This window comes from Ailuropoda melanoleuca, chromosome X (genome assembly GCF_002007445.2).
Source record: "Ailuropoda melanoleuca isolate Jingjing chromosome X, ASM200744v2, whole genome shotgun sequence".
Taxonomy (NCBI): domain Eukaryota; kingdom Metazoa; phylum Chordata; class Mammalia; order Carnivora; family Ursidae; genus Ailuropoda; species Ailuropoda melanoleuca.
In genome coordinates, this window is record NC_048238.1 from 67,508,817 (window position 1) to 67,526,682 (window position 17,866).

General features: G+C 35.6%; 1 protein-coding gene across 3 annotated transcripts in view; it reads left to right on the forward strand.

Annotated features, from left to right (window-relative positions):
• The window catches only part of DIAPH2 (diaphanous related formin 2), a 1,026,009-nt gene that overhangs the window by 471,657 nt on the left and 536,486 nt on the right, over positions 1 to 17,866 (forward strand). For all 3 annotated transcript variants that reach the window (XM_034649855.1, XM_034649854.1, XM_034649853.1), the window contains one exon: positions 7,364 to 7,458. In XM_034649855.1, the coding sequence (XP_034505746.1) occupies positions 7,364 to 7,458 (95 nt within the window). The remainder of the gene's footprint in view (positions 1 to 7,363; positions 7,459 to 17,866) is intronic.

Consider the following 17,866-nt stretch of genomic DNA (forward strand, 5'->3'; position numbering starts at 1 on the left):
TTTATAGTTGAAGTAATTGTGATGTTAGAGAGTGAAATTATTAACCACTGCAGTTAAGAACTGATTAGTGAACCAGGGGGAGGAATTAAGATGGCGAAGGAGTTGAGGGACCCAAAGCTTGTAACAGCTCTTGAACACAGCTAGGTAGTTATCAAATCATTCTGAATGCTCAAGAAAATAATTGGAGGTCTGAGAGAACAAAAACTGCAAGTCAACAATTAGTAAAGCTAACACCTTTTGGAAAGAATAAGAAGGGGCAGAAGGTTTATTTATTTCCATTATAACTTGTAACTTCCCTAATCTAGGGAATACAGACATGAAAATCTAAGAAACACAGAGACCTCCTATTAAATCTTAACAAAAGCTGACCATCGCCAAGGCATACCAAACTCAAATTCACAAAATAAAAACAAGGAAAGAATCCTGAAAGCAGCAAAGAAAAAAAAAGTCCTTAAACTACAGGGGAAAACAGATCACATCACAGCAGATCTGTCTGCAGAAAATTGGCAGGCCACAAGAGAGTGGCAGGATATAGTCAACGTGGTAAATGGGAAAAATACGCAGCCCGGAGTTCTTTATCCAGCAAAGCTGTCATTCAGGAGAGATAAAGAGTTTCCCAGACAAATAAAAGCTAAAGGAGTTCATGGCCACTAAACCAGCCCTGCAAAAATTATGAGGGTGAATCTTTGAGTGGAGAAGAAAAGACCAAAAGCACCAAAGACTAGAAAGGAACAGAGAACATCCCCAGAAGCACCAACTCTACAGGTAACACAATGGCACTAAATTCATATCTTTCAGTAATCACTCTGAATGTAAATGGACTAAATGCTCCAATCAAAAGACATAGGGTATCAGAATGGATTAAAAAAAGCAAGATCTATCTATATGTTCTCTCTAAGGGACTCATTTTAGATGTAAAGACATCTGCAGATTGAAAGTGAGCGGCTGGAGAACAATCTATCATGCTAATGGATGTCCAAAGAAAGCTGGAGTAGCCATTCATATATCAGAGAAACTAGGTTTTTAACCAGAGTGTAATAAGAGATGAAGAAGGGCATTATATCATGAAAAAGGGGTCTATCCATCAAGAAGATCCAACAATTATAAATATTTATGCACCCAAATATATAAATCAATTAATAATAAAGATAAAGAAACTCATTGATAATAATAACAATAATGGTAGGTAACTTTAACACCCAATTTAGAGAAGGGACAGATTATCTAAGCAGGAAATCAACAAGGAAACAATGTCTTTGAATGACACACTAGATCAGATGGACTTCACACATATATTCAGAACATTTCATCCTAAAGCGGCAGAATGCACATTATTTTTGAGTCTTCATAGGGCAATCTCCAGAGTAGATCACATACTGGGTCACAAATCAAACCTCAAGAAGTACAGAAAGTTCAAAATCATACCATGCATATTTTCAGACCATGACACTATGAAACTTGAAGTCGACCATAAGAAAAAAATTTGTAAAGACCACAAATAATGGAGGTTAAAGAACATCCCACTAAAGAATGAATAGGTTAACCAGGAAATTAAAGAAGAAATTTTAAAATTACATGGAAACAAATGAAAATGAAAACATGACACTACAAAACCTTTGGGATGCAGCAAAGGCAGTCATAAGAAGGAAGTATATTGCAATACAGGCCTACCTCAAGAAACAAGAAAAGTCTCAAATACACAAGCTAACTTTATACCTAAAGCAGCTAAAAAAGGAACAGGAAATAAAACCTAAATCCAGCAGAAGAAGGGAAATAATAAAGATTGTAGGAGAAATCAATGACATAGAAACAACAACAAAACAGTAGAACAGATCAACAATACTAAGAGCTGTTTCTTTGAAAGACCCAATAAAACTAATAAACCCCTAGCCAGACATATTGAAAAAGAGAGAGAAAGGAACCAAATAGATAAAATAACAAATGAAAGAAGAGAGATCAGAACCAATACCACAGAAATACAAACAATTATAAAGCAATACTATGAATAATTATTTGCCAACAAACTGGGCAATCTGGAAGAAATAGACAAATGCATTGAAACTTACAAACTACCAAAACTGAGAGAGGAAGAAATAGAAAATTTGAACAGACCCATAACTAGTAATGAAATTGAATTAGTAATCAAAAATCTCCCAACAAAGAAGAGTCCTGGGCCAGTTGGCTTCCCAGGGCAATACTACCAGACATTTAAAGAAAAATTAATATTATTCTTCTTAAACTGTTTCAAAAAATAGAAATGGAAGGAAAACTTCTGAACTCATTCTACAAAGGCATCATTACCTTGATTACAAGACCAGACACAGACCCTACTAAAAAGTAAAATTATAGGCCAATATCCCTGATTAGCATGGATCCAAAAATTCTCAAAAAAAAATACTAGCTAATTTAATTCAACAGTACATTAAAAGAATTATTCAACACGACCAAGTGGGATTTATTCCTGGGCTGCAGGGGTGTTTCAATATTTGTAAATCAATCAATTTGATACACCCCATTAATGAGAGAAAGAATATAGACCACTGATCCTCTCAATAGATGCAGAAAAAGCATTTGACAAAATATACCATACTTTCTTGATAAAAACCCTCAAAAAAGTAGGGATAGATGGAAAATGCCTCAACACCATAAAGGCCATATACTTAAGACCCACAGATACTATCATCCTCAATGGGAAAAACTGAGAGCTTTTCCTCTATGGTCAGGAACAAGACAAAGATGTTTACTGTCACCATTACTGTTTAACATAGTACTGGAAGTCTTAGCCTCAGCAGTCAGACAACAAAAAGAAATAAAAAGCATTGAAATCGACAGGGAAGAAGTCAAACTTTCACTGTTTACAGACAACACGATACTCTATCTAGAAAACCTGAAAGACTCCACCAAAAATTGCTTGAAGTAATACATGAATTCAGCAAATTTGCAGGATACAAAATGAACGTGCAGAAATCTGCTGCATTCCTATACACCAATAACAAAGCAGCAGAAACAGTAATTAAGGAGTTGATCCTATTTGCAAGTGCACCAAAAACCATAAGATACCTAGGAATAAACTAAAGAAGTAAAAGATCTGTACTCTGAAAACTATAGAAGAGTTATGAAAGAAATTGAAGAGGACACAAAGAAATGGAAAAGCATTCTGTGATCATGGATTGAAAGAACAAACAGTGTTAAAATGTATATACTATCCAAAACAATCTACACACTTAATGCAATCCCTATCAAAATACCACTATAATTTTTCACAAACAATCCTAAAATTTGTATGGAAGCACAGAAGACCCTGAATAGGCAAAGCAATATTGAAAAAGGAAACCAAAACTGGAGGCAACAAGATTCCAGATTTCAAGTTACATAACAAAGATGTAGTGATCAAGACAGTATGGTACTGGCACAAAAATACACACAGAGATCAATGGACTAGAATAGAAAACCCAGAAATGGACCCACAAGCATATGGTCGCTTCATCTTTGAGAAAGCAGGAATGAATATCCAATGGAGAAAAGAGTCTCTTCAACAAATGGTGTTGGGAAAACTGGACAGCAAAATGGAAAAGAATGAAAGTGGATCACTCTTGTACACCATACACAAAATTAAATTGAAAATTAATGAAAGACCTAAATGCGAGACAGGAAACCATCAAAATCCTAGAGGAGGACACAGGCAGAAACCTCTTTAAGCTCAGCCATAGCAGCTTATTACTGGACACATCCCTGGAGGCAAGGGGGAAAAAAGCGAAAATAAACTATTGGGACTTCATTAAGATAAAACCCTTTTTCACAGCAAAGGAAACAATCAACAAAACCAAAAGGCAACCTACACAATGGGAGAAGATATTTGCAAATGACATACCTGATAAAGAGTTGATATCCTAAATCTATAAAGAACTTATCAAACTCAACACCCAAAAAGCAAATAATCCAGTTAAGAAATGTGCAGAAGAAGGGACACTTTGTGTGGCTCAGTCAGTTAAGCTTCTGATCCTTCATTTGGGCTCAGGTCAAGATTTCGGCTTTGTGAGACTGAACCTCGAGTTGGGCTCCCTGCTAAGGGTAGATTCTGCTTGGGATTCTCTTGCTCCATCTTCCTCTCTTCTCTCTCTCTCTCTCTCTCTTGCTCTCTGTATCTCTGTCTCTCTGTGTGTGTGTCTGTCTGTCTCTTTCTCCCTCCCTCCTCTCTCTAAGTAAAAAAATAAAATCCTAAAAAAAAATGGGTAGAAGACATGAATACTTTTCCAAAGAAGACATCCAGATGCTAACAAACACATGAAAAATGCTCCACGTCACTCATCATGAGGGAAATATGAATCAAAACCCCAATGAGATACCATCTCAAACTTGCAGAATGGCTAAAATTAACATAAGAAGCAATAGGTTTGGGTAAGGATTTGAAGAAAGGGGAGCCGTCTTGCACTGTTGGTAGGAATGCAAACTGGTGCAGTCACTCTGGAGAATAGTTTGGAGGTTCCTCAAAACATTAAAAATAGAACTACCCCAAGATCCAGCCGTTGCACTAGTAGATATTTACCCATAGAAGACAAAAGAATACATTCCAAAGGGTACAGGCACTCTGGTGTTTGTGGTAACATTATCAGCAATAGCCAGATTAAGGAGAGAGTGGAAATGTCCATTGACTGATGAATGGATAAAGAAGATTTGGGATCAAATCTTTTTGCCATCAAAAAGAATGATATCTTGCCATTTGCAATGACATGAATGGATTATGTATTATGCTAAGTGAAGTAAGTCAACCAGAGAATGACAAATTCCGTATGATTTTGGTCATATGTGGATTTAACAAAGAAAACAAATGAACATATGGGAAGAGGGATAAGAAAAAAAGGAGAGAGCGAAACAAACCATAAGAGACTCTTAAGAATATAGAACTGAGGATTGATGGAGGGAGGACGGTGGGGGATGGGCTAGGTTTGATGGGTATTAGAGAGGGCACTTGTGATGGCACTAGGTGTTGTATGTAAGTGATGAATCACTGAATTCTGGTCCTGAAACCAATATTGCACTTTATGTTAACTAAATTTAAATAAAAATTTAAAAAAAAAGTGTTTAGTGAAGCTCAAAGCCTTCAACAAATCAGTCAGCCATTAAACATGTTTTGCTAAAGCAGCTGGACAGTTAAACCCGTCTTCATTTAACTAAGCCTTACATTTTACTTTACATATTCTCCCCTCTGTTTTGAACTCAGCATTTTTTTTTACCACAGTAGACTATGTTTATTCTACTATGCATGAGAAATTATGACATGTCAAGCATTTCTAATTATGCAAGGAAATACCATGGGAGTTCATTTTGTTAAGGGATTTGCTATAGGGAATCAGATTAAAATAAAGAAGTCATCATTCTCCTGTGAGTTGGAATGTTGCTGTCAGAAAACAAGTCTCCTAATAGTTGTGAATGTGTACATTGCTTAACTGAGAGTACATTTTCTTTATAAAGTGGATGCTCAGTACTTTATTTATTTTTTTTTTTTAATTTTATTTTATTATATTGTGTTAATCACCATACAGTACATCCCCAGATTCCGATGTAAAGTTTGATGCTTCATTAGTTGCGTATAACACCCAGTGCACCATGCAATACGTGCCCTCCNGTCATCTGTTGAAGGGCATCTCGGCTCCTTCCATGATTTGGCTATTGTGGACAATGCAGCTATGAACATTGGGGTGCATATGGCCCTTCTCTTTACTACGTCTGTATCTTTGGGGTAAACACCCAGTAGTGCAATGGCTGGGTCATAGGGTAGTTCAATTTTTAACTTTTTAAGGGACCTCCACACTGTTTTCCAGAGTGGCTGTACCAACTTGCATTCCCACCAACAATGTAGGAGGGATCCCCTTTCTCCACATCCTCTCCAACAATTGTTGTTTCTTGCCTTGTCTATCTTTGCCATTCTAACTGGCGTAAGGTGGTATCTCAGTGTGGTTTTGATTTGAATTTCCCTGATGGCTAATGATTTTGAACATTTTTTCATGTGTCTGTTAGCCATTTGTATGTCTTCATTGGAAAAGTGTCTGTTCATATCTTCTGCCCATTTTATGATTTGTTTATTTGTTTCTCGTGTATTGAGTTTGAGAAGTTCTTTGTAGATCTTGGATACCAGTCCTTTATCTGTGGTGTCCTTTGCAAATATATTCTCCCATTCCGTGGGCTGTCTCTTAGTTTTTTTGACTGTTTCCTTGGCTGTGCAGAAGCTCTTTATCCTGATAAAGTCCCATAAGTTCATTTTATCTTTTATTTCTCTTGCCTTTGGAGATGTGTCGTGAAAAAGGTTGCTCTGGCCGATGTCATAGAAGTTGTTGCCTATGTTCTCCTCTAGAATTTTGATGGATTCCTGTCTCACATTGAGGTCTTTCATCCATTTGGAGTTTATTTTTGTGTATGGTGTGAGAGAGTGGTCAAGTTTCATTCTTTTGCTCAGTACTTTAAAAAAAACACAGTATGATCTTAATTGGTAGTTGAAATATGTCAACATTATTTAGGTTATGGAGATCTCACGTGGTGTTTATGTCTAGGTAATCATTTGCCTTGACAGTGAGGATTTGTTTTTTCCTTTAGGCACCAGTGAAATTATATAGACTTTTACATGAACAAAAAATTATAGGAATATATTCATGTTCTGGTGATAAGAACACATCAGTGTTCACTAAAATATGTGTTTAGTGGAAGTTAAAGTGGAATGAGTTGTTGAAAAATACTTTTTGAATTAGTTGAAGCTTTTTTCAGTGTAATCTGTTGAATTATTTCAGTATGACATAAAATTTATCCAATTAAGAAAAAGTTGAGAGGGAAATTGTGAAAATGTAGTACTACTAATAGTATACCACGTGATTTTCAGCAGGAGTTCATATAACACTGATGATTCAGACACTTTAATTTTTTCTTATGTAGGAGAATTGTGAAATTGATATGATTTTTTTTGTATTTGATTACTTTATTGTTATTCTTGAGAAGCGTCTGGCAATAGCCATATTAAATTCAGTGTTGAAATAAAAGGCCAACTTGAAATAAACTCTCTCATGAGTCATTTTATAACAGCTTCATCTAAAATGCATAAGCATGTAGTCATCAGCATTATTAGTAGCGGTTTTAATTTCTATATAAGTATGTACAACCTGTAAACATTAGAGCCTGAAGTAGTAGGCCATTTTGCCTAGATGAGTAGTGTAGTCTCTCAAATGGACACCACTTTTGTTTGTTCCCAATTGTAAATTTATATTGGTGACAAATTTCATTATTTTGAATCTATGAAAATGAGAATAAGGTATTTATTAGGACTTTAAAATTTCGATGCTCTTCCATTTTTAATAAAATCTACTTTTATTTTAAGCTATCTTCCTAGGATCATATCGTATGCCATATGAAGATATAAAAAATATTATTCTGGAGGTTAATGAAGACATGCTGAATGAAGCCTTAATTCAGGTAACTTGCATATTTTCCTTTTAAAATTCATTTTCACAGGTATTTTAGATTGTTATTTTATCAATGCAGTTGTGGGAAAATGTTCTTCTATATTTTGGTAATGGAATCAGGAGTATCTAGCTTTGTTACCAGTAAGAGTATTGAACATAGAAGATCTATGTTTCTGCCTATCATTTGCTGTATATAAAATTGCATGTATTTCATCATCACAATAACTCTGTTAAGTAAATATTATTATTATAATTTTATGGATGTTATAGTGGGGAAGTCAAAAGGTTATATACCTTGCTCATGATCAATTGGTAAATGTTAAAGTTATTCTTTGTTAGGCACATAACATGTGCTAGGAATTGTGTCACTTTACATATTTTATCTCATTGAATCTTATAACAATCCTATGAGGTGCAGACTATTATCTCCATGTTACAGAAAAGAAAACTGAGGCTTAAATAGATTGCCCAATGTCACATAGATGGTAAGTGGCAGAGCAGAGCTGGGATTCAAAACGAAATCTCTCATGGTTCTAAATCTATTGCTCTTTCTGTTCCATTTTTCTGCCTTCCATGAGCCAGTTATTTTAGCTTGCTAAATCTCTGTTTCCACTTCTGAGAATACAAGTGTAGTAAACCAAATAATGTGCTCTGTAGAGTAAAGCACTATACAAGATCTAACATATTATTACAATTCTTGGTATGTCTGGTCCTGTCTAGTTTAATTTCTAGAAGGAAGAACGGTGAAGACATAGTCATTGTAGGGTTTTTTGTGTTTTTTTATTATTTTTTTAAACAGTCATTCTCTCCAAGTTTAATTTCTTAATATTGAAATCATATACATAGTCTCCAAAATGTGTCAGTTTCTGTATATTACAATCTTTATTTCTTTGCTGCTGACACAATGCACGTGTGCCTAAAATGTTTAAACCAGTAATAAAATATTAGGGACAAATTTTAAAATGAAAGGTAGAATGCTTAAAAAGTGTAACTTTAGCACTATGTTTAAAAATATAAAATATTTCAGTGTAACAAATAGCTGGTTATTCAATTTATGGCTACCTTAAGAACCTTAAGTACTGTCATAGAGTTATCTGCATCATGATGGATATTTTATTTTATTTTATTTATTTTATTTTATTTTATTATTTTTTTAAATATTTTTTATTATATTATGTTAGTCACCATACAGTACATCCCTGGTTTTTGATGTAAAGTTCGATGCTTCATTAGTTGCATATAACTCCCAGTGCACCATGCAATACGTGCCCTCCTTACTACCCATCACCAGCCTATCCCATTCCCCCACCCCCCTCCCCTCTGAAGCCCTCAGTTTGTTTCTTAGAGTCCATAGGTAGGAGAAGAAAGGGATAATAAAAGGGAGGTGATCAGAAGGGGGACTGACATATGGGAGACTATGTTGTTTGTTTTTAAGCCATAAAGATTGCTTTGATTTTAAAAAGACTTGGGTAGTTTATGTTGTGAGAGTTTTACCATATTGCCCTCAGACAGTCTCCGAATTTCAGAGAACCAGTCTCTGTCATTTGAGCAGGCTATGTGTATATGGAAGTTCCTCCATTTTGTAATGTAGGCTTGTGTTACAGATTACCTCATGTAAATTTTTTAAATGTACATATTATAATATAAATATAGATAAATAGAAATTTATTTTTTAGGGCTAAGGTTTAATGAGTTGATATAGGCTCTTTATTAACGTGACATACTTACATTAATCTCAGTAAGAGTTATACTTTGATAACTCTCCCTGTGGAAAAGTTTTAAAAAAAGTGTTTTTCTGTGCAACTAGCAAGTGCATATTTCTGTGAGTAGAAATGAAGAGCTGATCACATTTGTCCTGTCCATCTAAGTCCCATGATTCTTTGCACAGTCGTCAGAATGAGTGAGGAATGAAACCTAAACGCGATTTAGTATTCCCCCTTTTTTCAATTGGACAGTTTAATTTTAACGTACAATTAGACAAATTTCTGACTCCAAAGCTTTTTAGTCTTTAATGAAATTACAGTAAAATAGAACCACATTTTGAAGAATTAATCAATTTAGCCATTTATTTTACCCATTAAAACTATGTAGCTTTTCCTTCACATACTTTGGTAAATAAAAAAGAATGTAATTATTTAGAATGCTGCTGTGGTCTTTATTTGCCGGTAACATTCAAAATATTGATTATTTTTTAGGTCATGTTTTCAACTCTTTAGGGAATGTAAGAACCAGAGAAAGATTCTCACTTCTGAATGTCCCTCTAATATGCAACAAGCTTTTAAAATATGTATATGTAGAAATTTATTATGTGGGATTTTTTTTTTCTGTTCCATTTTATTCTGTAGCATAAACAATACCTGTTTGTTTCTCTTTAAATTTGGTAAGCCTGGTCCAGTTTGGAGGAATGGATTGCTTTCAATTTGGAGATGGCAATAAATTGTGTCTAAATTCTTCAATTTGCTGGTTTAATTTTATCCACTATGCAGTGAAAGCAACTGCTTTTGAAATTACATTATTATGCTAAATCTTGGATTATACACTGGGAAGATGAGTTATGGAGAATCATAAAGATCCTGCCAGGCTCTTTTAGTGCATGTTATACCAGATGCTTATTTTATTTTATTTTATTTTATTTTATTTTATTTTATTTTATTTTTTAAAATATTTTGCTGTAAATGGGTTGACCTGGGCTTGTGTCATCTCTTCCTTTTTTCTAGACTTTCATTCACTTTTCTAAGCCTTTATCTATTTTTTCCCATATATTCATGTGCTTTACCCCTTGCATCCTTTGCCCCACCAATTTTGTGCCTTCTTTTTGTTGAAAGCATACCACTGAGGACTTTTTTCAAGCCACATTGCTTTTCTTCTCAATGCCAGATACTCTGAAATTTCCTCTCAGTGCTTACCCTGCTCAATCAAAAATCATTTCTTTAGTTCTGCTTGTAGGAGAAAACTACTTAACATGCAATTTAATAGTATGTGTGATTGGAATTGCGCCACTTGTGTATGAGGCACAGATGATACATAACTCATGTGAGTTATTGAAGTTAGTAGTATGTTTATCCAGACAAATCAAACATCTGAGTATCTTTTTGGTAAGGAGGAAGGTCCTGGATTGAAACAGATACTCAGTTTTCCAGAACACAAAGGTGACTGCTTTCCTCAGGCAAGAGAAAAAACTAGATTCACTACTGCTTTTCTTCACCCTCCCATCTCAGAAACATTTGCTTCAGTGATGCAAAAGTAATATCAATTTGCCATTCACAGGAGTTGTTTACAATTCATGTCTAATTACCATGTAGCACATTGATAATGCATAGCATTAAATATGTATCTTCAGATTAACTTTGTTGTAAGTTCTATTTGATTACAGTGCTAAATTCCATCCATGCATAATCATAGTATATTGCTCACAGGAGATGTTTGTCTCCTCATAACAACAAAACAACAAAAACAATTAAGGACACACTGCTTCCCAGAGAGTTAAAGTAGTAGTATCTCTCCAGTATAGGTCAATAGGCTCTTTCCAATCAGACAACTAATATATTTTAGTTATTTAGCAGGATGAATATCTTATTTAAAAACATGCAATATATATAATATAATATAGTATAGTATAATATAATTATATATATGTAATGTAATTAGCAAGAAGAAGCCCAGATTTTCAGGTTATTAATAAAAATACTAATGTTTCCCTTATTTCAAATTATCTGAATTTAAGCTAGAAACTGATTCCATTGTGTGGAAGATGTTGAGATGTCCCGAAATACAGGAACACATAGAAACATTTTAAAAAGTATACCATACTGTGAGTTTGTTGAGGAGCTTTTAATATATATAATTATGAGTTAGTTCCAAATAATATGAACTAAATTTAGTGATTCTTAGGGTTATTATTCAACTTTGAAAGTCTGTATCAGTATAATTTAAATTTGATCTACTAAGAGAAAAATCTAAAACCCATGTTTTCAGGATATCAGGGGTAAAAATCAAATATTTGTAGGCCTACTTACATATAGAACATTGATGAAGAAATGAAACTAGCACTTGCAAAAAATTGATTTAAATGTTAAGGGAAAAATAAAAGTGTGTTTTATTTTAGAACATTAGTGCATGTAAATGATTCTTAAAGGCTGGCTGGGGAAATTGTGTTGCTAGGGAGATTATGGTCATATTCACAAAGCATGTATAGAAAAAAGGATGTTTAACATAGAAGGCAATATAATATAGCTGCAGCATAATTTACAAAGATATGTATGAAGCAAAGGTTTTTAATCAGGGATTCAAAGCTCCCCTTTGGGAACTAATAGAATTCAGGGGCTCCTGAACTTAGATATGAAAAATACTGAATCTTTATTTTTTAACTTTTACCTAACATTTAATATTTCATTTGATGAACAATGTAGGTAACAGACAAAGCAGTATTAATAGTACCTCTGACTTTGTCACTAATAGAAATTATAAATATTTTCATATCACATTAAATTTGAGGCAGATATCTTAAAATATTATTTAAAGTCATTAGTACTTCAAAATTACACTCGTTATTAAAGCTTCCACTAGATCTTTTTTTAATGCTTTAATCAAGATGCATATCTATTTTTATGTCACAATTTATTTTTGTAAATATGTTAACTATTTTAATACAATCTGTTTCTTTTATATTCCTTTGTGTTTTATTTCATTGTGAGAAAAGGATCCATAAACTGGTGTTAAAGGGTTCAAGGCACAAACCAAAAGACCAGAAACTAGTGTAGAAAAGTTTCCCAGTCAAGCTGGCTGACATAAGTTGTTCCCAACTTCAGTCTCCCTAACCACTATCCATAGAGGAGACACCATTGTGAAAATCCCAGACCCAGGGATGATACTAATACATCCTCCTAGTCCACAGAGAACAAGAAGGACCACATTAGTAGGGTAAGAAAACAGCTGTATTCTGATCATATTGTCCTTCCCTAGATCAGCATAGCATTGCACTGAGAAGGCCTCTGTGGGCATACAGTTTCTCTAATGGGAGAAGAGAACCCTCAGTGGACATCCAGCTCCCCCAGCATTGTGGGATGCTTCCCAGAAGGCCCACTTAAGTGTCACCTTATAGAGATCACTGGGGAAATCTGTCGGGGGTGGGGGTGGATCACATAGAGATGAAGAATGGGGATGAGGCTTATACCAACCAGCTTATACCAACCAGCCCTCAGATCTTGACAGACCACATTCCTGCTTGTAAGCAGTACCCAGGTAGAGAGCCCAGCCAGTGTTTATGACCGTCTTTATAGACAAATTGGTAGCCCCATATGTCCAGGGAGTTCAACTAGCAGTTCTACCTGATTTGGTTCTCTAGTCAACAGGCTGCATCAGCCACAGAGCCTGTTCCATTGCCCTGCCTGGACAGAGAAGCAAATTTGCAGCCATGTACAAACTGCTCAGCATAGTCTTCAGTTTTACCTGTCCAGGAAGCCTGGCCAGAGAACCCAGGTAGCCGTGGAGCCCATTATATACCTCTGCCTTTGCAGGGAGCCAAGCAACATCCCTGCCCAGTGGTTGAGTATACACTCTGGCCCTGCATACCCAGGCAGCCTGAATAGTCACTTTGGGCAGGCTTGGAGCCCAGCCTACGGTAACACCAAGCCACAGAGTCTAGGCTGTAGCCCCACCCAGCAGCGGAGCACAGCCTATGACCCTGTGTGATTGCTGAACACAGCCTGTGGCCTCACCGAGGCAGGGACCCCAGCCAGTTACCCTTCTCAATCATGGAGCATAGTCTACAGCTCCACCAGAAGTGAGGGAGCCTCAATAGAGACCATGCCTTACCAAAAATCTCAGTCTCTAACCCCACTGAACTGTGGGATACAGTTGGAGGACCCTCTCAACTAGAGAGTGCCGTCAGTGACCTTGCCCAATGTTAGAGCATATCCAGTAGCCTACCTGATCATGAAGCCTAACCTACAGCCCTGCCCAACATTGGGGCACAGCCTACAACCTCAGATGCTTGTAGAGTATAGGCTGTGGCTCTAACTGTACATGTTCTAGCCAGCATCACCATCTACTCAAGGAGTGCAGCCTGAGACCCCAGCTAACCAGGGTCATTTGCAGAGTCCAGCCCATAGCCATAACCAATTGCATTGTCCAAACAGTGGTACCACTCTGCAGGGACCACAGTTTATGACCTCACTTGAACAGATGTGATTGCAGAATTTAGCTAGTGACCCCATCTGACTGCAAAACAAGCCAGTAGCCCCACATGATCAGGGAGCCCACCAGTGGCTCTGGTTGAATGTGGAGCCCAGATAGCAAGCCCATCTAACAGTGGAGCCTAACCAGCACTATCCCCTCTGACCTCAGATACTGGAATGTCCTTACCAAACTAGAGGCCCCAATAGCAGGCCCTGCATGCCCACAGATACTACCAGCTTACCAAAATGGTATTCTAAGATGAGTTTACAAGTAAAGTAAAGGTCTTTCCCTGCTGAAGCAAACATGTGAAGTTTAGAACCGATCACTTACTCATATGTGCAGATACTAACCCATGGAACCAGGAATCACAATAAATAAGGTAAAAATGACACCACCAAAGGAAACTAATAAAGATCCAAAAACTGACCCTCAAGAAATGGAGATCTATGAACTTTCTGAAAACAAATTCACAATAATCCTCTTAAAGAATTTTAGTGAACTACAAGAACACAGAAAGACAACTAAATAAAATTTGGAAAATGATACATGAACAAAATGAGAAGTTCAACAAAGAATAGTAACCATCAAAAAGAACCAAACAGAAATCCTAGAGATGAAGAATACAATTTACTGAACAGAAGAATTCGATAGAAAATTTAACATCACACTTGATCAGGCAGAAGAAAGAGTGAACTGAAAGATAGATTATTTGAAATTATGCAGTCACAGAAGTAAAAACAAACAAACAAAAAAAGAAGAGTGAAGAAAGCCTATAGGACTATCAGTGGATTTCTCAAGAGAAGCATGGCAGGCCAGGAGATGGTGGGATGGTATTTTCAAAATATTGAAAGAAAAAACTGTCATTTAAAACTGTTACACCTGGTAAAGCTATTTTTCAGAAATGAAGAAAAGATAAAGATTTTGTTAAACAAAGCTGAAGGAGTTTATCACCACTGGATCTGAGACTCACAAGAGAATAACTTTAGCTTTAAGGACACAGATAGATTGAGAGTGGAGGGATGTAAAGAGATACTTCGAGTAAATGGTAACCAAAAGAAAGCATGTGTCGCTATACTTAGACAAAATAGAATTTAAAAAGAGGGAAAAGGTCAAAACAACATCAGGATATGTTAAAAGGGTGATTTAATCAAGAAGATAAAACAATTATAAATAATTACACACCCAACATTGGGATACTTTAATGTATAAATATAAATACTAATAGAACTAAAAGAACTAAAGAAAAAAACAAAGCCCAGAAATTCAGTAGTAGTTGGGGATTTTAATACCCAGTTTCAACAATGAATAGATTACCCAAAAAAGAATCAATAAGGAAACAGTAGATTCAAACAAAACTATAGACCAAATGGGCATAGTAGACATATATAGAACATTTCGTATAATAGCAGCAGAATACATAATCTTTTTAAGTGCACATGGAACAATTTCCAGAATAGATCATATGATAGATAACAAAAATAGTAGCAAATTTAAGTAGATTAAAATCATACCAGGTATTTCTTCTTCTTTTTAAGGTATTAATAATGTATTTAGTTTAGAAAAACCTCCCAGCACTGCCCTCAATCTGCATCCATGGCTTTTTCAGCACCACATTCTGTTCTGTTTTGTTATGAAGATTGTATCACATTTCTTACTGGAGTCCAGGCAGTTGCAAATGAATAGACTCATATCTGGGGAATCAAAAGCTAACAGTGGCAAAACAACACTATGAAATGGAAAAATAAAAAAATGTTTGTTACATGAGTGTAGCAACACAGAGAACATATCAGGAGGGTGGCTCACTTGGTCGTGGCAGCTATGTTAGTGTTTTCTTTCCCCTTCAAGTTCAGAAACAAGTTGAACTATCTCAGGGTGACTGAATTTTCCTGCTGTGGAATTATAGAAGTCCTGCAGCCTCCCAGGTTTGTTTTCAAGGTCTTCATAATCACATGCCTGAAGAATCATCTCACATTGGTTTACCTGGTTCACAAATTTGGCCTCTGCACAGGATTGGGTCTCATACTTTCCCCAAAGTTTGTAAAGTTCCTTTCTGAGATCCTCTGTGAGGAGCTAGGTTACTTGCTTGCTTCTTAGCTTCTGGTCTTTGTTAAGATGCTCTTCTTTGGGAACCAGAGCCATAACTACCATTCTGTCCATGTGATCTGATACACTTACCTCTAAACATTTTTGTATATCCCAGCAGTCCATGGAACTCTCTTGAACTGCCCCACCAGCCACAGGAACTGCAGCAGGTTCCAGGCCTCACAGCCTGAACAGGGCTGCAGTGGAAGCCAAAGCCATGAAGCCACTCATCTGGCAGGTTGACACAAGCCACTCCAAGTATCTTTTCTGACCACAATCGTATGGAACTAGAAATCAAAAACATGGAAATTCAACAGCATACTTCTGAACAACTAATGGATTACAGAAATTTTTAAAAACTGACATAACAAAACTTACGGGATGGAATTAAAACAGTTCTAACAGGGAATTTAGGGATAAACACATACATCAAGAAAAAAAAAATCTCAAATACCTTTACACCTCAGGGTACTAGAAAAAGTAAAGAACTGAGCCCAAAGTTAGTAGGCAGAATGGAATTATAATAAAGAGTAGAAGCAGAAATAAATGAAATTGAGAATAAGAAAACAATAGTAAAGATCAATTAAACTAAGAGTTAGTTCTTTGGAAAGATAAAATTGAGAAGCCTTAGCTAGACTAACCCAAGAAAAAAAAGAGAGAAGATCCACATAAATAAAATTATAAATAGGAGACATTAATCTGATGCCAAAGAAAAACAAAGGATTATGAAAGACTACTGTAAACAATTATATGCCAACTAATTGCACAGCTTAGAGGAAATTGATAGATTCTGAGTAACATACAACCTAACAAGACTGAATCATGAAGAAATAGGATATATGAACAGACCATAATGACTAAGGAGATTGAGGCAGTAATCAAAAACCTGTCAACGAAGAATTCTAAGAGCAGATGATTTCACTCATGAATCTTACCAAACCCTTAAAAAAGAATTAACACCAATCCTTCTGTGATGCTTCCAAAAATGTGAAGAGGAAGGAATACTCCCAATTTCATTATGACACCAGCATTACCCTGATACCAAAAGCAAATAATAAAAACACTACAAGAAAAGTATAGGCCAATATACCTGATAAATATGAATGCAAAATTTATCAACAACAGCTAACAAATTAAATTCAGCAATTCATTAAACGTATCATACCCCATGATCAAGTGTGATTCAGATCTGCGATGTAAAGATAGTTGAATATACATAAATCAAAAAAATTGGATACATCACATTAATAGAATGAAATATAAAACCCATATGATCATCTCAATAGATGCAGAAAAAGCATTTCACAAAATTCACCATCCATTCATGATAAAACCTCTCAACAATTTGGGTCTAGAAGGAGCATACTTCAACATGTTAAAGGCCATAAGTGATAGGCATATAGCTAATATCATACTGAATGATGAAAGGTGGAAAGCTTTTCCTCCAAGATCAGGAATAAGGAAAGTGTGTCCATTCTTTCCACTCCTACACAGCCTAGTACTGGTAGTCCTAACCTGAGCAATGAAGCATGAAAATAAATAAAATGCATTCAGATTGGAAAGGGAGAAGTAAAATGTCTGTTTGCAGATCACATGATCTTAAATCTGAAAATCATAAAGACTCCATCAAAACACTGTTAGAACTAATAAGCAAATTCAGAAAAGTTGCAGGATACAACACTAACATACAAAAAGCAGTTGTGTTTCTGTGTCGTAACAACAAAATACCTGAAAAAGAAACAGTCTCACAATAGCATTAAGAACAGTCCAATACTTAGGCATAAATTTAAGATGAAAGATCTGTAACCTGAAATCTCTAAGACACTGATGACAGAAATTGAAGAAGACACAAGTAAATAAAAAGATATTTCATGTTCATGGATTGGAAGAATTATTTTGTTAAAATGTTCATACTACCCAAAGCCATCTGTAGATAAAATAGAATTTCTATCAAGACTCCAGTAGCACTTTTTTACACAAATAGAAAAAATAATCCTACAATTCATATGAAACCATGACGAGCCATGAATAGCCAAAACAATCCCAGGAAAGAATAAAGATGGAGGCATCACACTTCCTGATATCAAACTGTATTACAGAACTATAGTAATCTAAACATTATGGTATGTATATCAGTGGAACAGAATTGAGAGCCCAGA